We start from the raw sequence: 25,576 nt of genomic DNA on the forward strand, positions 1-25,576 counted from the left end.
CCTGGTGAGGATTCTTAATCGCAATCGGTCAGATTCGGATCGACTGGATCTCCAACGGCTCTCTAGGCCCCGTCTCCGACGCTTCAACTCCCGGAGCTCCGCGGTGAACCATGGGGCTCGCTGGGATCTGCGCCAGGTCAGAGGCCGCAAGGGTACAACTCGGTCCAGAGCCTCCATGGCTGCCTTTTCCCAGGCTTCCACTAAGGCATCCGCCGAGCTGTGAGCAGGGAGTGCATGTGCGTCCCCAAGCGCTGCCTGGAACCTGTCAGGGTCCATTAGGCGCCTAGGGCGGTACCATCTGGTTGGCACCGCGCACCCATGGCGGGGGGTGGCAAAGGGGAAGTCTAGCCGCAGGAGGTGATGATCGGTCCATGACAGGGGTGTAACAGTCGTGGCACCCCCACCAATATCATCGCGCCACCGTCCAGACAAGAACACCAAGTCTGGGGTGTGGCCTCTCTCATGAGTCGGTCCAGAAATTATTTGCGACAGGTCCATGGCCGCCATGGAAGCCATGAACTCCCGAGCCAGATCGGACGATCCTCCCAGGGACGGTAGGTTAAAGTCGCCCAAGACCATGAGTTTTGGGAATTCAACCACCAACCCTGAGAGGACATCGAGTAGCTCGGGCAGGGCTGCCGCTGCACGATTAGGTGGTAGGTATGCCAGCAGCAGGCCCAACTGCGCCCCCGGGCCGTATCTCAGTAGGAGAGACTCACACCCGACCATCTGAGGGACGGTGGTCTCTCGCGGGCTAAGGGATTCCCTGATGATAACTGCCACTCCCCCGCCCCTCCCATGGGTCCGAGGCTGGTGCAGCACCCGGAAACCTGGTGGGCAGAGGTCAACCAGAGGGACACCACCCTCTGGGCCCAGCCAGGTTTCCGTGATGCAAGCCAGGTCCGCGTGCTCGCTCTCCACTAGGTCACGAACAAGGTGAGCCTTGTTAGCTACGGACCTGGCATTCAGGTAGACCAGCCTTAGCATAGGAGGCTGCACACCTTCGCTCCCGGGTCCTCCGGGGAAGTACAGAGGGTCGGAGCGTCTCACCACTTGTACAGAGCGGAGATGACACTCCCGGTGACGATACGGCCCTCTGTTTGTGCACCTTCTGCCGTTCCCCACCATCCTGGGAATAGGATGTTCGCCAGTACGCCATTGGGTATTGTCGACGACTGGTCCTCGTTTCTCACCATCGCGAATGGTCGTAGGCCTGGCCTGCGTTATGGTAGCCGGGAGGCATGCCTTCACCGAGCAGCCATACTCTTTTCCCGCCCCCCTCCCTAACCCGACAAAAAACTTAACAAGAAACTTAACCAGGGGCCTCTTGTTGGTCTTGTGATGGAGGCCCCTGACCCTGCCTGGCCATCTCTCAGAGGCCCAATGGTCGGGCCTGTCATCAAGGTTTGATGTATTGAAGGCAGGACGAACCCAGGAGAGGGGGGAACTCCTGAGGGCGAGTAGATCTATGCTAGAATATTGACGAAGCATAGGGGGCATAGGGGAGCATTGGGAAGGCGGTCCCCTGGGTGGAGCATTGGAAGGAGGGTCTAGTCGGGTAGGTGGGTATCTGGACCGTCATCCAACCACTGCCACTTGGTTGGGTGAACCCCAGAAGCAGGCCACTCCCCATCCTCTCACGATGGGTTGTGATTCTGCTTCTGGGGGTGGTCCAGGACCCACTCTGGGTGAAGCATACCCCATAGAGCTCTCACCTCTATGGGGCTGCAGGTGTAGGACAGGCCACTCTGCCACCGTGGCTTACACCCAGGCCCATCATGTCCTGTGGGGCGAGGGAGGGCAGGGGTTCGGAGCCGGTGGAGGCCAGATGCTGATGGCCTCGGTGGTCTAGTCGCCGTCATCTCCAATGGTCAGCTGCATCCTGGCGTCTTTAGGGTGTTGATCGGCACGGAGATACCGTCGGCACCTAGGGTGCGGGCCGGGGACGCCAACGCCGCGTCTAGTGGTGGTGCCGTCGAGGGGTTTTCGGTGAGTTGGTTGACCGGGGCCTGGAGAAGCTTAGCGCCGCTGTCAAAGGCCCCTCGGTGGTGGTCGATCGGGTCCGCATAGCCGGTCTGCGGCATCTCCTTGATCCCAGGGAGACGCCGCCGTTGCTCAGGAGCAGGCCAGGAGGTCGAGGCAGGGTAACGACTCCGGTCCTGCTCGGGGCGGTTGCTGCGGCTGCCTCTTCCGCCGCCTAGCTGATCCATTTGATCCGCGGGGTCTTCCCTGATCATCCCAGGTGCCGCTGTTGCCCAGGGAGGCATAATAGGGAGCCGAGGGTGGAAGCGCCGGCCCCACTCCGGATGGCTGCAGCAGTTGCAGCGGCTCAGGGGCGGGTTAGAGGCGCCCCATCGCCACTGCCCCCGCCGGTGTTCAGGCCCATGGGGAGATGACAGGCTAGGGCCCCGCGGGGTTCTCGCCGTCGCCGTTGCCGACGATGCCGCTGCCTCCGCCACCCAGCTGGTCCGCGGCGCCTCCGTTGGTGGCTTGGAGATGCCGCCAGAGTCGAACAGGTGGGGGGGTCGGGGCAGGGCAGAGATGTTGGCCCCTCTTGGATGGCTGCAATGGTTGTGGTGGCTTAGGGGCGGGCCGGTGATTTAGCTGCAAATCAGAACATGCCTTCCCCCAGGAAAGATGGACGTTGCTTGAGCAGGGTCCGCAGGATTGTCTGGGACACCGCACAACCTCTTCACGCCCTGTTTTCCTTGTTACCTTCTGAGAGGAGCGGGGGGCTCCGTGGTACCCGAAGCAGAACATCCAGATTCACCCGTAGTTTCGTGCCATGCAGCATTAAACCTGTGAACCCTCAAGCTTCCTCCTTCCGTTGTGTGTTCAAGATGGACAGTGATTAACATTTCTATTTATTATTTATTTATTTTATTTTATTATATTTGTATAATAAGTCCTTCTCCCGAAGGACTCAGGGCGGTGAACAGGGCACATAGAAAAATACAGAGTACAAAAATTAAAAAAAGAATTAAATAGGAGCCCGAGCTAAAACGATAGAATAATATTAAAAATCCCCAATAAAAACCCCAACACATCCCCCATCAGGCCAGGCCGGCTTGTTCAAATAGATAGGTCAGGGGTAGGCAACCCTGGCTCTTTTATGACTCTTGGACTTCAACTCCCAGAATTCCTGAGCCAGCTGTGCATTCTCTGACCGGTGGCACCCTGAGGAGGCCCTCTCTGTGGGAACGCACAGGGCGGAGGGAAGTTGACGCCGGCAGCAGGTGATCCCCGAGGTACTCCGGACCCATGCCATGTAGGGCCTTGTAAACCATTAGCAAAACCTTGAATCTCACCCGGAAGACAATGTTACATGTAAGGGTGTAGGTCTGTACGTATGTTGTATATCGTATGTTTTAAATGTGTGCTTATGGATGTGTACACTTCCGAGAGGGAAGCAACTCAATTTCATTTTTAATGTGTGCCACGGTGCCCACAGGGGGGAAAAATGACAATAAAGGTTATCTAATCTAGATGTTTAAGCTTCCCTCTTGGCTTTCTCATCCCGCTCCAGTTCCATGCAGTCGCCTTGTCCACCAGGCCTCAACTGCTGACCAGCTTGCCCAAGGTGAATCCGTCCCAGCACGTCGCTTTGCTGACCAAGCACTTACTGCATTGCCTAGCCTGCTACCAACTCCTTCAGTTCAAGGGCTCCATGTTGGCCCTGGCCATCGTGAGCCTGGAAGTGGAGAAGCTGATTCCTGATTGGCTGGCTCTCATCATCGAACTGCTACACAAGGCACAGGTAGGACGAGACCTCTGACCCTTGGGTGAAAGGGTGGGCTTTTACCTTGAGGCCATCTTGGAACTGCAGGAACCAAAGACTGGGTTCGGCTACGGGACCCTGTGATGGAGATCCTGGAAAAGAGCAAATGGACCTCTGTGCGTGGAGTTACTTTGGGGTCCTTGGTGCTGTCTGGGCTTGCTTGATTCCTTGCAGACGTTTCATTACCAAACTAGGTAACATCATCAGTGCTAGAAGGGAGTGGTGTTTGCAGAGAGGAGGAGGACTGTAGGGTCCTTGGTGCTTCTCTGACCTTGGGTGTTTTATTCCAGACGTTTCATTGCCAAACTAGGTAACATCATCAGTCCTGGAAGGGTATGGGGATCATTTTTATTTAAACCCCACTTCCAAAGTAGCTTCCAGAGGTCCTGTTCTCGCGGATCTTCTGGAGCCTCAGGAAATTGTGGCTGAACGTTTGCGTGATTTTTGGACGCCTCAGTGGCTGCGTGAGAGCAAGACCCTCTTGCGCAATATCCAGAGGTCGGGAGTCTTGGCATGTCACCCAAAATGGGCGTGGTGTGTGTCACCTGCCACGAGTTCACCATCACTAGACTTTTTACAGGGTAGCAGAATAACAAGAGTTGGAAGGGACCTTGAAGGTCTTCTAATCCAACCCTCTGCTCAGGCAGGAAACCCTATACCATTTCAGACAATTAATTGTCCTCTCTCTTCTTAGAATCCTCCAGCGTTGGAGCATTCACAGCTTCTGGAGGCAGGTTGTTCCACTGATTAATTGTTCTGACTGTCAGGAAGTTTCTCCTTAGTTCTAGGTTGCTTCTCTCCTTGATTAGTTTCCATCCGTTGCTTCTTGTCCTGCCTTCAGGTGCTGCTTTGGAGAAGAGATCGACTCTCTTTTCTTGTGCAGGGAACTGGATTAGATGACCTCCAAGGCCCCTTCCGATGCTTCCAACCACAACTTAAAGAAGCCTTTTGTCTCTCTTTTCTTTCTCAACACCCCCCCACCCTACCCCCAATCCAGATGGATAGCTCCCAGTTGATCCACTGCCGGGAGCTGGTGTCCAAGCATCTTTCCACTCTGCAACCTCCACTCCTGCCCAACTCGGTTTACCTCTACAGTCCTCTCAAGCACAACCTGGTGGCTTGCCCCACGGGGGCCTTCCGATTCCACGCCCCCGTGGTCCCAGTCCCCGATTGGCAGGACAACAACAAGCCCGCAATGCCAGCCAAAGGATCCACCTCGCTCTGCCGCCGCCGCCACCACCGGCTCCCTCCCGGCAGGTGCAAGCCCGCGACGGCCAAGCGCAAGGTGGAAGAGATGGAGGTGGACGAGTTCTACGACGGGATCAAGCGGTTGTACAATGAAGAGAGTCCTCCGGACGGCGGGGAAGGCAAGGCCGCCCCCGTTTGCGGCATCGACGTATCGTGGCAAGGAGGCAGCGTTTCCCCCTGCCCTCCATTGCAGCCCGTTTCTGTCATGTAGCTCAATGTTGCTCAAGCTCAGCAATTTGGAAGATGCGTGGACTTCAACTCCCAGAATTCCCCAGCCAGCACGGCTGGCTGGAGAATTCTGGGAGTTGAAGTCCACACGTCTTCAAATTGGCTAGGTTGAGAAACACTGTAGTCCTATGTCCCCATGCGCCTTTGGTGGAAAGCCTGTTCGTGCAGATGCAACATCAGGCAACCAATTGGCCTTTTGGGCTAATGGAAAGGAAGGCCGTACCTTAACCAGGTTAAACAGAAGGGAGCTAGCTATCCTCTTTAAAAAAAAAAGAAAAAAAAAGAATCTTTACCCCCTTTCCTGGTTTTCCTAATGATAGTTTAAACTCTGTTCAAAGTTCAACTCTTGATTTTTAAGTCCTTTTAAAAAAAAAGATCCCCCAAACCAACCAACCCCCCCTTCCAAAAAAAAAAATAGTAGCAAAAATCGTTTCTGTAGTGTTGTTCGTTTCCACCGTTTCGATCTACTGTTGTGTATTGTTGTAATCTCATGTATTGTTTTGAAGAACTGACACGGGAGCGTGCCGAATGCTTTTCAGATTTTCTAGCTGTGTTCTTCCAGGTTTCCTTCCATTCTAAAGAACTTCCTTTGCCCAATTTCTTTAAAAATTATTTCCAAATTGTATGACTTCCTCGACGATTATTATTATTATTACTATTACTTTGCACTTTTATTTTGGGTAAGATTCCCTTTCCATGAACAAAAGAGAAACTCTCCACCTCTTTGTAGAATTCTTTGGTTTTCTGTCCTTCTGTCCATTTTGGTCTTTTGACTGTGGTAGCTAAAAACTAAAAACTTGCCTTTAAAATTAAGCTTTTCTTTTAACGAAAAAGGAATCTTTGTAACCTGTCCTACGGTAGAAAGCAAAAATGGGACACTCGAGAAGAGCGCCGTGTTTGGTTTGAAAGGTTAAGCTGCACAATAATTAGGATTTTTAATCTTACAGAAAACCTCTGCGGCTGCTGTTACGACTGACCAAACCGAAACGTCGCACGTTTCTTGTTTTTTTATATATATATACAGAAAAGTTTTGTGCATCAAATGCAAAATGTAATGAAGCAAAACAAATGGTGGGCATTGAAAGCACCTGCGTCCTTTGGGCCATTTTTTTTGTAGCTTTGTGTATGCAGTGATCTTAGATTTTCTCCCCCTTTCCTTATGTTTTCTTCCCTGACCTTTATGTTTGTGTAAATTTACAACTTTTGAGACAGGGACAGACAGACAAACAAAAAAAGACTTTTAAAGATCTTCTGTTTTAATTCTAAATGCACTGCTTCTTGGAATAGCCTTCTTGAAAGGACCTCCTCGATTTTAAAGCTCTCTTCACGGTCTCTGTGGAAGGTGCTGTGTTTGCCAGTCTCACGGAGAAAGGCTTCGGGTAGCAATAAAAACAAAACACGTTGTCCTTCAGTTTCTGAGTCCTGGATTTCTTTCAAAGCGGTAACGGGAAAAAAAATGTCTGAATGGGATGAATGAGTAGCTCAGCCTTGTAGCATTTTCTCTTCTGCTCCCTTTGGCCAGCTGTTAAGGCAGCTACCATTGCTACTTCAGAGGTCTCCACAAACTACTTCTGGACTTCAACCAGCTGAGATCCACAGGTCTTTTAACTATTTATTTATTTTATTTTAATTCCATTTATATCCCGCCCTTCTCCGAAGACTCAGGGCGGCTTTACAAACTTAGCAATAGCCTTCATTCTATGTATATGCCTGCTTATTAGGGCTTTCACACACACACACCCAAGCGGCATTATTACAAAGTCAGCTTAATTGCCCCCAACAATCTGGGTCCTCATTTTACCTACCTCGGAAGGATGGAAGGCTGAGTTAACCTTGAGCCTGGTGGGATGCGAACCTGCACTAATTGCAGGCAGCTGGTGTTACTTAAGGAAGCATTAGCCCACTGCTCCACCAAGGCTCTTGTTTGCTAAGCTTGGAGACTCCTGGCCTCAGAAGACAAACTCAGGATCCAAAAAGATCTTGACAAACTCTTATCCTATCCAACAAAATGAATTTCAACGTGGAGGAAAGCGAAGTTTTACATTTAGGCAGGAAAAACCCAAGGCACAAAAACAGATGGGGCAAGAGCTGGCTTAAAAACAGTAACGGTGAGAGGGACCTTGGAGTCCTAGTGGACGATCACTTGACTATGAGCCAGCAGTGTGCAGCAGCAACCAAAAAAAGCTAATACAATCCTGGGTTGTATAAACAAGAGGCATAGAATCAAGATCACGCAAAGTACTAGTACCGCTTTACAAAGCCCTAGTAAGACCACACCTGGAATACTGCAGCCAATTTTGGTCACCATATCACAAAAAAGATGTTGAGTTTGGGAAAAAAAATCAAAGAGGAGCAACTAAGATGATCAAAGGCCTGGAGACCAAAACATACGAAGAACGGCTGCGGAACCTGGGTTGGGCCAGTCTAAAGAAAAGAAGAAATGGGGGAGACATGATAGCCGTGTTCCAGTATCTGAGGGGCTGCCACAAGGCAGAGCGGGGCAGGTTGTTCACCAGAGTACCAGAGGGAAGGACGAGAAACATGGTTGGAAACTGGTCAAGGAGAGAAGCAACCTGGAATTAAGGAGAAACTTCCTGACAGTGAGGACAATGGAACAGCTTGCCTCCAGAAATTGTGGGCGTTCCATCACTGGAGATTTTTAAGAAAAGACTAGACAATCACCTGTCAGATGGTGTAGGTTCTCCTGCTTGAGCAGGGGGCTGGACTAGAAGACCTCCAGGGTCCCTTCCAGCTCTTATTCTATTCTCTTACCAAGATATTGCTTAAAATACAATTTCTCCTTTTTGAAGACTGGAGAACTGGGTTAATTCTTGGCTCCTGTAGCCTCCTTTGAGCCTTAGCCTTGAATTCCTGAATATATTTGGTTGGTTGGTTGGTTGACTGAATGATTTGCTTTCTAGTTTGCCTTCATTTTGGACAACTCAAGAGGCCCTGCATAAATCTCCCTCCTATATTCCCAAGTAGTCTTCTTGGCATGATCCAGAAAATTTGTCACAGATGTGTTGACAGACTAGTGTCCATAACTGGTGTCTCCTGATATCTCACAGCCAAGCAGGACTTCAGTTGTGAGCCTGATACAATTAGTCCTTGACTTAACAACCATTTGTTTAGCGACCTTTCAGTTAACGACAGCACTGAAAGAAAGTAACTTTTCACACTTAATGACCATTGCAGCATCCCCGCGGTCGCATAATCAAAATTCAGACACTCGGCAACTAGCGTGTATTTTGTGATGGTTGCCATGGCCTGGAGCCACCACGTGACCACCTTTTGCGACCTGATTAGCAGAATCAATGGGGAAGCCAGATTCACTTAACCATTTTACCAACTCCAATGATCCCGTTAACCTCTTTGGCAAGCCATGTTGTAAAATGGTGCTAAATTCACTTTAGCAACCGAAATTTGGAGCTCAAGCGTGGTCATAAGTTGGAGGCCTCCCTGTACTATTTCAGTAAGACGTTGGGGAGAACTTGGGAACAAAGCCTGAATATAAACTATTCCTGGGAGCCTCTGTGGATCATGGTGGGATTTGAATTCGATATATCAACAAATCCTCACCATAGGTCTACCATCTTTGTTGGGCCAAGTCAAATGAGTAGCCCAAAGCCCTTTTTTCATTTGGGGTTCCCTACTCAAATATGTTGTGGCTGTTTGCATAGAATTTAGACCAAGCCATCTCGGTGAATTCATAAATTACAAGCATGGCTTATTAACATTTTTAATTTTTACATCCCTGGGCCAAGCACGACGGTTGCAGCAGCTCTCCTTGCAAACTGCACAACAGGCCACAGCAGCTGCTGTCATCCTGCTCTTCACACACACACACACCCGTACTTGATCCAGAATGTGATCTGCAGACCAAGCACTTGGATGAACTTTGGTTCATCTGGGCTTGTAGCAGAATGACAGCCAATATCCTGCTGTGAGCTTCTCAAGAATAAATACAAAATGGGTAGTTTAGCGCTCTCTCTCTCTCATACACACACAAAATTTAAGCAAGGCAACTATAGGGAAGCAGCTGTGTCTGGAATGGGATCTCTCTAGCCAGGAGAGAGAGAACTTGGACAGAGTTTAAACAAACCTATCTTGAAATTGAATAATTGGCTTCACTGCTCTGCATTCTTTTGCCTGCATATTACATTACTTACCGAGTCAACGGCTCACAATGGGAATCCTTAAGCTGCACCACATTTTTAAGGTGCCAAGTAGGGACTTAAAAGCCCAAGTCAGTATTAGGAGAAACTCATGGAATTCATCTCTGGCCCAATATAGTATTTTGTGTTTTTTTTACTTGTGTCCATAGTAGATGTTACAAACGTTTCTTTAATGACCTACATCTTACCACCACACTTGAGGCACTAATGAAGATGAACTGAAAGAATCATAAGTAGTGTAGCAACTTTGAGCCGTAAAAACCAACCATCACACTCAGCTTCAGGGTCTATATGGTTATGCAGCACAATTCCCAGAAGAGCTTTCCTTTGGGGGGGGGGTGTAAAGGCATATAACTCACAAGATTAAAAAAATATGTTTCTGCTTGTTACTGATGCAAAGACAGTTTCTGCTTTTTACCAGCGCAAAATCAGTGCACGTATAAATTTGTGAGTTTTGACCATTTCCAGGGAAGTGAGCAGATGGCAGGATATGGGCTACCAGCAAAGATCTGTTCTTCCAGTGTGTGTGTGTGTGTGTGTGTGTGTGTGTGTGCGTGTCACACATCTGTAGCACAGAGAGACCCAAAAGAATGCAAATAAATGACCCATGTGGGTAGCTTCATGGGGCAAGAGACAGATGTCTTCACTCAAAAACTTAGGCTGGGTTGCTTGTTTTATGACATTATAAATACGGCCTTGATCCACCCATTTGATGCTCCAGCTGAAACCTGGCCTTGTGGAGGAAATGTAATTGGAACCGCAGGGAGGAGGGGCTGCGGACCCTCCCTAGCAATTCACACTGTATCCATAGCTATTACAGATAACTGCTTTAGTTTGGCAAGATTCTGTTTATAGGCGAACAATAAAGGAACAATTTTTAACTTCACACATTGACCTAGAACTCTTTGGGCCTGACAAGCATACGTTCATGCCCATGCCTCTTCTTTGGTAGTTCAATAGCGTTAAGTATTGTTGAGGTCAATACATTTTGACTTGAAGGGATTTCATGAAGTTGGGAGAACATGGTTTAGGGGTGGGTGGGAACTCTTATCTACAATTCTATGCCTGCCTCTTCATGTGGCTTGGCTGGTTGGTCCACATGATGTGGCCCTGGGCATGTAATTTTTCTTGCCTTTTCTTGCCACTTTCTCAGTTGCTTCTCACATGCCAGTCATCATTTAGTGTAGGGAGCTCCAAACTTGACAACTTGTGGACTTCAACTTCCAGAGAGTTGGAAGGCCACAAGTCTTAAAAGTGGCCAATTTTGGAGACCCCTGGCATAGTGGAACAGTCAATAAGATCAAGGACAGTTGCTAAGTCAATGAACAGAACTGGGAAGGAAACAGAACCAGCGGCCTCTGATGATGATCCAATATACTTTTGACCACCATGTTTTGTTTTAATCAGAATCATAATAATAAAGTTGGAAGGGACCTTGGAGGTCATCTAGTCCAACCCCCTGCTCAGGCAGGAAACCCTATACCATTTCAGACAAATGGCTGTCCAGTCTTTCCTTAAAAACTTCCAGTGTTGGAGTATTCACAGCTTCTGGAGGCAGGTTGTTCCACTGGTTAGTTGTTCTAACTGTCAGGAAATTTCTTAGTTCTAGGTTGCTTCTCTCCTTGGTCAGTTTCCATCCGTTGCTTCTTGTCCTGCCTTTGGGCGCTTTGGAAAATAGCTTGACTCCCTCTTCTTTGGGGCAGCCCCTCAAATATTGGAACAATGCTATCCTGTCACCCCTTGTCCTTCTCTTCATTAGGCTAAACATACCCAATTCCAGCAACCGTTCCTTATATGTTTTAGCCTCCAGGCCCCTGATCTTTGTTGATCTTCTCTGCCCTCTTTCCAGAGTCTCAACATCTTTTTTACATTGTGGTGACCAAAACTGGATGCAGTGTTCCAAGTGTGGCCTTACCAAGGCATTGTAAACCAAGAATGATGAAGCATTCACAAATGAGAAGATAGTATTCAAGCATAAAAAAGTGTCTCCACATGAACTCTGTCTTTTTATATCGTCGGGCTTTTTCACGGTACCTTTTAAAAGATTTTTACAGCAGCAGTTGAACAATGGGAAAAATGCACAATTCATGTGGTTCTGTGGCCACATTTGGATGGCCGGTTTGTGTTTTATTTACACAAAAACTGTGCAAATAGACTTTTGTAGTTCAGCGAGGAATCTCCAAAAAGATGACACGGGCACTTCAGAATTAAGCTATCCTTTTCTTATTACGCTATTAAAGTACTTTCTCCTTTCAATGCAGAGTTGTGTAAAGGAGCCCCATTGATTGGTGCTCCAAAACAAGAATAATTTAGATTGTTTTTTTAAAAAAATCCTGCCTTTGTGATTTTTTTAATAAATGGCAAAAATACCTCATTCTCCTTCCTCTTCCTACTTTCCCCGCAACAATCCTGTGTGGTGGGTTGGGCTGAGAGTGAGTGACTGTGCCAGTCACCCAGCTGACTTTCATGTCTAAGGCAGGACTAGAATCCACAGTCTCCTGGCGATTGGCCCAGTCACTCATATAACTTTCATGGTTAAAGTGGCACTTGAACTCTCTGTCTCCTGGTGATTGGCCCAAAGTCACCCAGCTGGGTTTTGGCCTAAGGTAGGACTAGAATCCAGAGTCTCCTGGTAATTGGCCAAGTCAGCCATATAACGTTCATGGTTAAAGTGGGACTTGAACTCGCCGTCTCCTGGTGATTGGCCCAAAGTCACCCAGTTGGGTTTTGGGCCTAACGTGAGACTAGAGCTAATTGTCTCTTGATGATTAGCGCAAAGTTACCTATATAACTTTCATGGTTAAGGTGGGACTAGAACTCCCCGTCTCCTGGTGATTGGCCCAAAGTCTTTCACGCCTTCAAAACTAACAACCAAATGTGAAGAGTACCAAGAATTCCAAAGAGAGAGATTAGAGGCATTTCACACGTGTTTGTATATATTTGCCTTCTTGATTCCAAATGGCTGACTGGACAAGTCCCTGCAGTTTGCATGGCAACATTTTTAGAAGTGATCCGCCCTCATTTCTTCTTCCTAAAGCTGAGAGAGAAGGAACGGTCCACGGTCACCCAACTTCTTCTCCACCTAAGGCACAACTAGAATTGAATCTTCTGTTTCTAGCTGTAGTACCTTTAACTACTGCACCATTACGCAGAGGCAAATCTGGGCTTGTCAATCCGAAAACACTCGGAGTTGACATACATACCCAATAATTCCTTGGGAAATGCACATGCATGCACGTGCACTGTAGGAATAAGCTCTGGACTTCCACTGTTGCAGAAACATCTTTAAACATCATCGGAATCCTGTGTATTTCATATAAAGGCAATAAGACATTAGGATCCTGTTTAGCTTCTTATTTTGCACTCTTATTTTCCTCTGTTGATCTCCATGCCTGAAGGATGCTGGACGGCCCTCCCCAGTTTTGTGTGCAACATCAGTGAACCAAGTGAGTCATCTGCAGGAATTGTGTGAGCGTGCAGCAGAGTGCCTTTGTGTACATACTGTATGGCTTATTCCTGGGCTGCATCTTATATTTGTGCTTTTGTTCATTGGACAGCGTATCTTCCAGGGTTCGTATTTTGATTTCCATCCAGGGTTTACAAGACTTACATTTTTCTGCTGCTCAGAATCAGCCGAGGTTTTGTGCAGGATCCTGCACACCCCGTAAAATAAATGAACGGAATAAAACAATGCCCGAACAATTCTGAAAATGAATCATACTTTGCCCACAGACATTCACTCCTCAGGGATCCCAGTAGTACAGCTCAGCTAGGGATGACATAGCTCATGCAATTTACATACCAGGATATAAAGTCAACAGATTTACAATCCGGGTTTTAAGACTGAAAAAGTGGGAGACAAATCAATTACGGTTCTGGTCAAGAATTCCTACCCTGTATTTTCAGGTTTGATCATTCTCAACGGAAAGTCAGCCTGTTAGTCTGACTCTGCAACCTACACGTTGCTTCTGACCCAGAAAGTTTGTGTAGTTCAGGGGATAGGCAACCTTGGCTCTTTTATGACTCGTGGATTTCAACTCCCAGAATTCCTGAGCCAGCATAGGGGAACTATGGCCCCTTCGTGAATTGTGGACTGCAACTCCCAGAATTCCTGAGCCAGCATGGCTCAGCTTGGAAACCTCTCCTTTTCCCCTCAGCGTGGCTGGCTCAGGAATTCTGGGAGTTGAAGTCCATGAGTCATAAAAGAGCCAAGGTTGCCTACCCCTGGCTGTAATTGAACACAGAACTGGGGAATTCACCCAACCTTGGACAGCTGTGCTTAACTTTGACATAGCATCTTTGGGTTCTATTTCATTGCTTTTGACTTTTCACCGCATTGTGTTGCAACTAGGTTTTAATCATTGGAGTTGCTCTTTAAGAGTTTGTCTTGCAAAATAACTCTCAGGATGAAAAGAATTATTGGACTGTCGGCTTCTAGGGCACTTCAGGCCTTAAGGACGAAGATTGTGGAGTATTCCAGCTACCAAATTCCTTGCTTGTTGATCCAGAAAAGAACGGTGTCCCCTATGCACACATTAAATGCCAGCAACTGAAGGAAAACAATCATTAATCAGGTCAAACCCATTAGAGAATATTCTCTGTTCCACACACAATTCTGAACTCGTTTTCAGGACATGTTTACTGCGTTTTAAGTCGACAGGGAAGAAGTTTTAAAGTAGAACAGAACAAATCCCTGGGTGATGTGAAAGCCAGAATCATCATCAATTCCTCCAGTCTCAAAGTTAAACAATGATTTCCTAATGCATGCAATACAGGTCGTCCTCGACTTACAACAGTTCGTTTAGTGACCGTTCAAAGTTACGACGGCACTGAAAAAGTGACTTATGACCGTTTTTTTTTCACACTTCTAACCATTGCAGCCTCCCCAGTCAATTGATCAAAATTCAGACGCTTGGCAACTGACTCATATTTACGACGGTTGCCATGTCCTGAGGTCATGTGATCCCCTTTTGCCACCTTCTGACGAGCAAAGTCAATGGGGATGCCAGAATCACCTCACAACCGTGTTGCCTCCTGAACAACGGCAGTGATTTGCTTAAAAATTGTGGCAAGAAAAGTCATAAAATGGGGCACAATTCACTGGAACCGTCTCACTTAGCAAAAGAAATTTTGGGCTCCACTCTGGTCATAAGTCAAGGACCACCTGCATATGAAAAATGAAGAGGGCCGACTTTTACAACCACTTCTTTAAGTACACAATACTTGATTCCTGGGTAACTTAAAACGATACACAGCAAAACTCAGTTAACAAATGTCTCACTTAGCAACAGAAAATTTAGGCACAATTGTGGTCGTAAGTCAGGAACTAAATGTACAGGTAGTCCTCAAGTTATAACCATTCCCCTAGTGACTTTTCTAAGTTACAACAGCACTGAAAAAAAGTTATTTATGACCAATTTTCACATGAATCTTGTAGCATCCCCATGGTCATGTGACCAAAATTTGGAGACTTGGCAATTGGCATGTTATTTATGACAGTGCACTGTTCTGGGGTCATGTGGTCACCATTTCTAACCTCCTCAGCTGGTTTCTGACAAGCAAAGTCAATGGGATTTGCTTAATGACCGACTGAAGAACTTAAGAACCGCAGGGATTTGCTTAATGACTGTGGTAAAAAAAGTCGTAAAATGAGGTGAAACTCACTTAACAACTGCCTCGCTTAGCAATGGAAATTTGGGACTCAACTGTGGTTGTAACTTTGAGGACTGCCTGTATGTGATGTGTCCACCAGGCAGCAAAGAAACTAGCAATATTCGTAGGAACTTCCCAAAGCTGCGGGGGTCAAGTTGAAAATAAAAGAAGTCAAATGATTGAAACTGGATTAAAAATAGGGAGTAATCCAAAATGGCGGCTCCACCCTTAAGTTTGATCTCTTGAGTCTCCATAGGCTTGTGTTAAGGAGTGTTGTGAAGACAAACCTGTGGAACCTGTGTGAATTCATATATGGCTTTCAACGTGACTAGGATTTTATACCTCTCAAAATGAATTAGATTTGGTTTAACACTTCGGCAAGATACTTCAGCAGTAGCTGGAGTTCACATATAAAGACACCCAACCCTCTGACATGCATAAACACACACACACACACACACACACACACACTCCAGAGTCCTTTCTCCTTGCCTCACCCCAAAGGAGACACTAAAAAGTTCCTCAGTGCAACAATTACGATGGTGCCCCAAGTTCTCTCTGCCCGCAATCCGGACAGTGCGAAAAGACCACAGGGCCGAGTGTGGACTTGTCAAAGACGTGAACGCAAAGAGCCCAGCAAGTTAATTCCCAAAGACAGACAAGGCGGAGGTGGTGGCAGTAATGAGGTAACTCGTCTCCCAACTGGGGTGTGTGTGGGAGACCCTGGTGGTTCTTCTAATGCGCTATAGTCCATTAGGAGAAGGGAAGTGGAACTTGGCAAGGTGACTGACAGCTACATAAAGAAGAAGCTACAGAAAAGAGAAGAAAAGGAAAAAAAAGTTCAGAATCCAAAGAGAGGGAAAGCAACACAACAGAAAAATAAACAAGCTACTCAAATTTTTGTTCCCCAAAGTAGAGAGTGTGAATGTAGAAACAAGTAAGGAGGATGATATAGTCCGGGCTACTGGGATCTCCATACTGTATTGATTTGCAACCCACTTTTATTATTTTTAGAAATAACTCAAGGTGACAAAATATTCAACCAACTTCCCGCCTGTTTTTTCAGAACAGCCAGCTTCTGAGCTGAGTTGGGTTAGAGAGTGACTGGCCCAAGGTCACCCAGCCACCTTCCGGTGGTCAGGCGGGACTAGAACTCACAGTCTCCTAGTGATTGGCCCAAAGTCACCCAGCCGGCTTTCACAGCTAAGGCAGGACTAGAACTCACCATCTCCTGGTGATTGGCCCAATGTCACCCAGCCGGCTTTCATGCCTAAGGCAGATCTAGAACTCAGTGTCTCCTGGTGATTGGCCCAATGTCAACCAGCTGGCTTTCATGCCTATGGCGGATCTAGAACTCACAGTCTCCTGGTGATTGGCCCAAAGTCATTTAGCTGTTTTTCACGCCTAAGACAGGACTAGAATTTACTGCCTCCTGCTTTCTTGCTGGATGCCTTAACCACTGGACCAAATGATCTACTACTATTGAAACTTTCATCCCCCAAAGAAACTAAAGCCAGAAAACTGTTTTTTCCCCTCCAGGATATTTTATTTCTCTTCTGTATTTGATATGGTTACCAACACAAGGACAAGGGAAATAAATGGTTATTCCTACAATCAGGTGACAAACTGGTCTGCGGGTATTTCAACAGCTCTTTCATGCTGTCCTAAATGTCTTGGCTATTGAGGTGAGGAAATTTGTAGTCCAAACTAGACCATGGGCTCCTCTGGGTAGGATAGGCCCAACATCTGTCCCCAGAGTTGCATCAGATTGAGAAATGCCAAATTCTGCCCTGAATATACAAGCCCAATGCATGAAAAAAACATGAAGCAGAATGTTTGAACCTTGCCAGAATGTTCTTAATTGAGCAAAGGAGTAAGAAGATGACATGTGAAATCTGTAAACTATCAGAAAAGCAGAGAGCGAAACGAAAACGGGTGTGTGTTTTCAAAGAAATATGGGAAAAATAAATGTAAAATCCATCAGGTACAAATTATTTTGTTGTCAGGCTCCCACCCCTTTCCCGACCCATGCGAATACTGAATAATAAATCAAAAATCAAAACATCCTTTGTTTACAGAGTTTGGATGGACATTGGACATTGAAGAATATATACAAAAAGGCCCATCTTCTTCAAATGCAGAACATTCCCAGCATTAGTGTATTTCAAAAAAAAAAGATGTTTTTTTTGACATTGGTAACAAAAGTCTAATGGACAGATACATAACATACAGTATATAGTGCTATTAATCACAGTAAATTGGTTACAAATTCATTCTGGTAAAAACAGGATATTTTCAAAATAGTAAGTTAATAAACACGCTAGACCTAAAAAGTTTTGAAGCTGTAAAGTTTTTTAAAAAAAACACCACTCAATAAAAATAGAAGTATACAAACAATATATTCCTACTGTTGTTCACAGTTTTTATTTTTCAATAAGTTGGGGAAGGAGAGGTAAAACATAAACCTTCATATAAGTTTCAAAAATATACTGCCAGCCTCCACCTACAGTTATAGACAGACTATAAATGCTGCTGTGATCTTGATTCCATTTTTAATGCAAAGTTCTAGTAAAAACAATATGACTCTGAAGGAAACATACAATTCACATAGCCAGGAATAACAAAAGCTCGCAACAAGTACATCAATGTTTGCAAAACATAGTATTTACTAGGAGATCTCTAGCCGATTGAGAAAAAGGTCTTGATGTAAGCTTTTTCAGTCCTACTGAAGCCATCTGATCGATGTTGAAGCTACTTCAAATCCCAGAAATCCCTGTTCGTGCCTGTCCCCCTCAAAGAATTCTGGGAATTTGAAGATCATGTATCTGGACGGTGCCTAAATTGAGGAATCCTATTTTTAAATGTGGTGTACTAATTTCATTCAAACAATTAGCCCTTGAAGTTGAGGAATTCCAGGTGGCTGTTCCATCGTCTTGAAATTGTGCCGACAGGTGTTATGTCCGATTTGTCTATTTCCTTATGAATTCATTAATATAAGGTAAAATTTTGATGCCATTTGACAGGATCCCACTAAGGTGGCAATGCCTAGTAACCCACAATTATTAGTTCTTGACTGCGAAGATTGTATCCTAGGTAAGTCCAGTCTTGTACTATTCAACTTCGATATTTTTGGAGACATTGTTATCTCCTACAGAACCAATTACTCTTTGGGGGTTTTCCCCCCTCTTGGTAATTGTCCTTTATGGAGACACCCATATCTGGAGAACATGGTCCCATAGCTTAGAATCCATGGGGCTGAAATGTACATAGCACTTCTAAGGCTTTTAGGAGGATAGGAGAAATTTGATAGAGGACTTGGTAAGCAAAGACTATGTTCTACGTGAGGGAAATACAAAGGTAGTTTTTTAGGTGGGCGGTGGGGGAACGATGACCCCTTTATGACTTGTGGACTTCAATTCCCAGAATTCCTGAGCCAGCCATGCTGGCTCAGGAATTCTGGGAGTTGAAGTCCACAAGTCATAAAGGGGCTATTGTTCCCCCACCTCTGTTTTAGATGATCCAGCTGTGCAGTCTCACTGTTAGACCATGTATTTCAACATGCCCTGACAGGCTTCCATCTTCATTAACCTGCATTTCTGGTGTATACAAGCAGTCCTCGACTTACAACACTTCATTTAGTAACCGTTCAAAGTTACAACAGCACTGGGGGGGGAAAAAAGGGACTTACGATTGTTTTTCGCTCTTAACAACCGTCGCAGCCTTCCCCCCTGGTCAGGTGATCAAAATTCAGTCGCTTGGCAACTGTCTCACATTTATGACGGGTGCAGTGTCCCCGGGGGGGGGGGTTTGTTTCACGTGATTCCCCTTTTGCGACCTTCTGAAAAGCCAAGTCAATGGGGAAGCCAGATTCACTTAACAAGCATGTTACTAGCTTAACAACGGCATTGGTTTATTTCATCACTGTAGCAGGGCGGTATATAAATAAAATTATTATTATTATTATTATTATTATTATTATTATTATTATTATTATTATTAGTTGTAAAATGGGGCAAAACTCACTTGACCTCTCTCACTTAGGAACAGAAATTTTGGGCTCAATTGTGGTCGTAAGTCCCATAGTATGGTCTCATACAACAGGCAAGCAACTCTCATTGTGTATGGTGCTAGTGACACCCAAAAGAAAGAAGCAATTTGAGATACTGAAGATCAGATTCTAGGGCTTAATTTTCTTCCAAGTTCACGAGTTGTCAATCACACCTCTCAGAGTTGCAGATCAAGATTTAAGCACCAGATTTTAGAGGCTAGATACCATTATTTTGTCTTCTATGTTTTTTCTCAGCATTTGGCTGGATTCACCCAGCATAACACAGGGAGATTTGTTTGGTTTGGGTTTAGTGCGTTGTGCAAACACAACTGTAGTTTATGCAATAAACCCTCAAGTGGTAATGAAGTATCTCCTACTGCTATACGTGAAAAAAAACAAGTCTGCTATTATTTTTTAAAGATTAGCTTCAATATAGAACAAGCATGGAATATCTCAGTTGAATTCTTTATCTGGCCCTTGAAATACTAATATGAGATTAACTTTCAAAATAGTTGGGTGAATGTCTGAAACTTGTCTTCCTTTAATTTACACATACTCACATATGCACGCACACACGCGCGCACACACACCTAATTCTGTCAGTATTCAATAATCTAGTATTATAATATGTAGCATTGTGTTTCAAGAGTTGTTTCCTGAAACCTGTCTGGAAACTGAATTAACAGGCCAATCCTAAACACCTGTCCTTTAAGGGGATTCCCACTGTATGCAAAATACTTTAGGTTAAACCACGAAAGAATGAAGTTGCAAAGGCTCTAGAATGGAATTTCTGTTTCAATTAGCTTAAATTCAGGCAATAACTGAAATTCACTGGATTTATTTCCCAGTTAGAACGTTTATGATGTGGGGAACCTACCAGGGTAAGCCTAGGTAATGGGGAATGAAGTAGACCAGATCTATTTGCTACTGTATGACTTTGATTTGTTATGTTTTACCTCCCACTGAAATCTATGGGACTTTTCTGTGCTTGAGCTGTGCCATTGGTCTCAAAGGGGCTGAAATTTCATCAGCTCCTGGAGTGGAGTCAGCATGTTTTATGTTCCACTTAAATGCTTGTTTATCCTGGCCAAAAGAAGCAGAGACTTATTTCGAACCATACTCATTGGTAAGCTCCCTCCAAAAATGGATGCATTTTTCTTCTCCAGCTGTACTTACATGCAGAGTGAAAGCCCATCCCAAAAGTGGTGAGAGGAGAGACATTACTCTGTGCACAGCCAAGGGTTACTGTGAAGAAAGGCATTAGAATAGATGCAGAAAGGAAAAGCAAGTTGCAGCAGTCAACAAACTACATGTAGCCCAGAGTGTGCCACAAAAGCAGGTCACAATCCTAGTTTCATTGTCATTTAGCTCCCTAATCAGCAAAGGGTTAAAAATAAGAAATTACAGGCTCCATTTTCTATTTTTCTATCACTTACTGGGTATGAAATGAGGACTGCCAATCCAGTGAATGTAGAAAGTTGCCTCCTGTTCACCTCCATCAACCTTACTTTCTCAACTTTGGAAACTTTAAGGCATGCGGACTTGCAACTCCCAGAATTCTCCAGCCAATTAATTGTTCTAAATAAAAAATGATTTGCATTGAAAGGGAACAAGGGCTAGCAAATTGTTTAATTGGGCTCGGAGAAGGAATAAGCTAACAGGGAGAACTTAACTTTTCTAACCAATTTTATTTGCACTGTGTCTAAAACCAAGGACCTTCAAACTTGGCGACTTTAAGACTTGTGGACTTCAACTCCCAGAATTCCTCAGCCAGGGCTGGCTCAGGAATTCTGGGAATTGAAGTCTACAAGTCTTAAAAGTGGTCAAGTTTGAAGACCCATGGTCTAAACTGATAGGGCCGAGGGGGAGGGGAAATACTGAGGAAATTAACTAAAATGTATGGGGTGAAATTGGCAAAGAGAACTGAATGGGAATTGTAGCAATTACACCAAGGTCAGGTAACCTGATGTCTGTCAGATATTTTGGACTTCAGAGTTCTTTCCCATAATTCAAGTTATCTGGAATAACAAGGAGCTGCATCCTAAATATCTAGGGGAAGGGGTAGGCAATTTTGGCTCTTTTATGACTCGTGGACTTCAACTCCCAGAATTCCTGAGCCAGCATGGCTCAGCTTGGAAACCTCTCCCTTTCCCCTCAGCATGGCTGACTCAGGAATTCTGGGAGTTGAAGTCCATGAGTCATAAAAGAGCCAAGGTTGTCTACCCCTGATCTAGGGCAATCTTTCCGGCTTGGGGTCGTGGCGTGTGTGGTGGGAGAAGGAATGTATGAGTGGCAGGAGAGCACATGTGAGTGTGAACAGTTCTATTTGTGCAAGTGTTGGCTTGCGCTTGCACGAGTGAAGCTTTGCGCATGAGCACAAGCAGCCACCACTCGCACGGATGATATGAATGGGTAATGGGCCACGACGCAGGGATTGGGGACCCCTGACCTAGGGCACCAACTTGCCTGCTTATGCTCTAGGAGCAGAAGATGGTAGACTTCTAATCAGGTAATGATAACATAATAATGACGTGAAGTTTCTTTCTAATATGGTAACAGAGGGTGTCTTTTGTCAGGAAACTCACTCAGTCCACTGTTTGTTATATTGATAGAATATTCTTCTTCACCTTTCTTTCCCGCCAGCCTGTGTTTCAGTTACAAACACACTCACTGGGGAAAGATTTACAAATAGATGGGTCCCTTATATCAGGGTTTCCCAACCTTGGCTCCTTTAAGAAATAGAATAGAATAGAATAGAATAGAATAGAATAGAATAGAATAGAATAGAATAGAATAGAATAATAAAATACAGAATATTTTTATTTATTTTTATTTTTATTTATTTATTTTCTATGTATATGCCTGCTTATTAGGGCTTTGGAAGGGACCTTGGAGATCTTCTCAGGCAGGAAACCCTATACCAGACATGTCAAACTCGCGACGTCACGTGACATCGTGCAACGTATCGGGACAGTTTTGCCATTGCCAGCAGTGGGGTGGGTGCGGCTTCCGGATGACACATCGGGCCCGTGGGCTAGCACTTTTGACACCCCCGCCCTATACCATTACGGACGTGTGGACTTCAACTCCCAGGATCCCCCAGCCAGCCACACGTCTTAAGTCCACATGTCTTAAAGGTGCCAAGGTTGGGAAAGCTTGCCTGAGGTGATTTGATAATGCTGAAGTAAGTGACTTTTGAGGACAACTGAGATTTCAAACAAGTTTGACGTTGGCTGCATTGTGGTTATTAGCCTTACAGGAACCACACAAAGCTGTGGGCACTCTGCGAAAGCAGAGGAAGCTTCAGTGCACAGTTGCCCATGAGAAATTTTTCTTCTAGGCAAAGCTGGGGTGTTAAATGTATCACAGCAGCTCTCCTAAACATGTCAGACCAACTGACTTGCAATGTCACTTTGCACGTCAGCTGTGTAAAAACCGATGAATCGTGGAAACCGAAAGATTTTTTTTAACCAGATTGTTCACTGGACAAACTGTGTTACAATCATGAGCAGTCTGGGAATATGGCCCCCCGGGAATGCAGGGAGTCCTGGACTTACAACAGTCCATTTAGTGACCATTCAAAGTTACGCAAAAAAAAAAAGTGGTTTCTGGGTATTTTCCAATCTTACCACCGTTGCAGCATCTCCACGGTCGCGTGTTCAAAATCCGTCCGCTTGGCAACTGACTCCTATTTACGACAGTTGCAGTGCCCGGGAGGGTGTGTGTGTGTGTGTGTGTGTGTGTGTGTGTGTGTGTGAGACGTGATCCCCTTTTGCAACCTTCTGACCAGCAAAATCGATGGGGAAGCCGGATTCACTTAACCACCGTGTTACTAACTGAACAACTGCAGCGATTCACTTAACAACTGTGGCAAGAAAGGTCGTAAAATGGGGCAAAATTCACTTAATTCAGCCGACAGAAATTTTGGGCTCGCTTGTGGTTGGTTGTACATTGAGGACCACTTGTATACGAAAAGCAAAAGGGTCCAGCCTTTGCAATTGCTTTAATTACACAATATTTGATTCCTGGCTAACTTCACACAATTGATACTTAGCATTGGTTAAACAAGTTGGGGGGGGGCAGGTTTGTTTGTTGGAGAGTAACCCAATGATTTCATATATGCCTGTTTCATTTGGGGGAAGCAGATGGGGGTCCTTTGTTATGCAGGTGGGGTTCCTTCCCACTAAGAGAGTACACTATTTTCTGCTACTTTTGACTTTTTGAACATGTTCCTCTGACTGCGTAGAACGAGGGGTCTTCACACTTGGCCCTTTTATGACTTGTGGACTTCAACTCCCAGAATTCCTCAGCCAGCGTGCCTGGCTGAGGAATTCTGGGAGTTGAAGTCCACTTCTCTTAAGGTCTATATCAGGGGTCTTCACACTTGGCCCTTTTATGACTTGTGGACTTCAACTCCCAGAATTCCTCAGCCAGCTGAGTGAGGAATTCTGGGAGTTGAAGCCCACTCCTCTTAAGATCTATATCAGGGGTCTTCACACTTGGCTCTTTCATGACTTGTGGACTTCAACTCCCAGAATTCGTCAGCCAGGCACGCTGGCTGAGGAATTCTGGGAGTTGAAGTCCACAAGTCATAAAAGGGCCAAGTTTGAAGACCCCTGGCTTAGAAGGAATTCACAGAAGATTGGCTAGCCCGTTAAGTTTCCCACACAGGTAAAAGAACATCTTTAGCCAAACGGTTCTCTACACCTTTCCCCAGCCACTGGGGTGTAATAAAAGTTCCAACAAAACTAAGAATAATAAGCTCAGCAAGCACAGAAGCGAATTAAAAGTAGGACACAAGACGGACACAGCTCGGAGAAGCACACCATACAAAGCATTCAAGCTCCAGAGAAATGCACAAAAAAAGGCGTTAACAGGGCACGGTTAGGAAACTGGCTTCAGTTCAAGACTGGGAAAGCTTAAGGTCTACCAGCAGAGAACAAAGCTTTTTTTTTTTTAGTTGGTTTTTTTTAGCGTTCCTCAGTCATGGCCATTTTAAGCAGTATGGACTTCAACTCCCAGAATTCCCCAGCCAGCTCAGCTGGCTGGGGAATTCTGGGAGTTGACGTCCATGCCGCTTAAAGTGACCACAGTTGAGGAACTCACTCTAGCTAGCCCCTTTTCCCTCTCTCTTCTCTTTTCTGATAGATCAATTCCACACTTGACCGGTCACCTCCTTTACACGAAGATCAAGCTCCCTCAACAGTTAGTTAAGCGAGAAAACCCTTAAAATCCATCTCAACTGTTTGGAAGGGGAAGCGATGGAATGCGGAAAGTGGGCAAAGACTCAGCAGACTGGTGTGTATTGAAAAAAACGATTTAAAAATACAAGAAACCGGAGGCTAGCTAGAGGCCGCGAGAAAGCTGGTAGGACATCAGCCTGGGACAAATTGATCCAGTTAAGCTAAACAGGGCTTACCACCTCTTGAAATACATCCGAAATAATCTGTCTAGCATGGGAAAACAGAAATAATTAAACACTTCATCTTTGCAGAATTTAAAAACAGAAGATACATTTTATTGGTACGTTCCTCTTTGCTGGCAAAGCGCCATTTAACAATGATGATTGTAGAAAAATCATCCTGGCAAAAGAGCTTCTCTTTTCCCATCCGAAGTCTACACGGAAAGTTTTCACAGCTTCTTAGCTGGCTCAGTATCAAAACTTTGTGTTGTTGTTTTTTTTCTTCTCAAGACCCTTGGAAAAATGCAGTTTTAAACAATATGCCAAGATACTCATCTGCCAAACCAAGATTCCCATCATTGTCTAAAGTTGAGTTAGTCCATCCTAGCTAGGTTTGGACAATTCCCAGAATACACGTCCAGCATAGATGGTACCTGTGGATTGTGAATGTTGTCATCTCAATTCACCAAAAAGATTCTTAAAAACTGTGGCAGGCAAGTCCACCCTTTTGAATATTACTAAGCTGACAAATCATCTTTCTATTTATCCACTTTTCTTATAGGGGCATAAGGAGTCTGCAAACTCCCAGTAAAATTGCATCATTTAAATGTCACAGGGCATTATTCTGAAACGATCTTTCTCATGCTGACATGTCTACTCATTTTTCAGAAAGTTTAAATGTCTCCTTTAAAGACTATTACCTCCAAACAACACTGAAGCATTGCCATTTGCTTGGATTAAAATGTAATTTATTTTGTGGATGAAAACAATTGAAATGGGACAAGATTGTCACATACAGGAGCGAGCGTCCCAAAGATGAAATCCAGATTTCAGGATTTATGGAAGAATAGGAAAGCTTATCAGAAATTGTTTTAAATATGACTGGGACCTTAAAAAAATTCAGCAAATGAGTCCTGTTTTGTAATGTACGTTCTACTATTTTTATTTATTTTACTATTTATTTATTTATTTATTTTTATTTTATTGGCTGTAGATAAAAAAATAAGCATTAAAAGTGCATTTTCTGCCCAATATTAACCACAAGG

The 25,576-nt window shown here is 45.1% G+C and overlaps 2 protein-coding genes across 7 annotated transcripts in view; one reads left to right on the top strand and one right to left on the bottom strand.

The window, feature by feature from the left end:
• CCNI (cyclin I) overlaps positions 1–6,665 on the top strand; it is a 57,756-nt gene extending 51,091 nt beyond the window's left edge. For all 3 annotated transcript variants that reach the window (XM_083367183.1, XM_083367182.1, XM_083367184.1), the window contains 2 exons: positions 3,527–3,757; positions 4,776–6,665. In XM_083367183.1, the coding sequence (XP_083223309.1) occupies positions 3,527–3,757; positions 4,776–5,237 (693 nt within the window). In that variant the 3' untranslated portion in view covers positions 5,238–6,665. The remainder of the gene's footprint in view (positions 1–3,526; positions 3,758–4,775) is intronic.
• Positions 6,666–13,670: 7,005 nt separating this feature from the next.
• The window catches only part of SEPTIN11 (septin 11), a 72,473-nt gene continuing 60,567 nt past the window's right edge, over positions 13,671–25,576 (bottom strand). The window contains exons 9-10 of one of the 4 annotated variants that reach the window (XM_083367190.1): positions 20,306–20,374; positions 13,671–15,890 (exon numbers count right to left, since the gene is read on the bottom strand). In XM_083367190.1, coding sequence (XP_083223316.1) covers positions 20,350–20,374 — 25 coding nt within the window. In that variant the 3' untranslated portion in view covers positions 13,671–15,890; positions 20,306–20,349. Of the gene's footprint in view, positions 15,891–19,981; positions 20,213–20,305; positions 20,375–24,350; positions 24,965–25,576 lie in introns of those variants that run through there. The other 3 variants (XM_083367185.1, XM_083367187.1, XM_083367189.1) reach the window with 3 other exon arrangements.

The sequence above is a fragment of the Vipera ursinii genome (genome assembly GCF_947247035.1).
Source record: "Vipera ursinii genome assembly, chromosome: 7".
Taxonomy (NCBI): Eukaryota; Metazoa; Chordata; class Lepidosauria; order Squamata; family Viperidae; genus Vipera; species Vipera ursinii.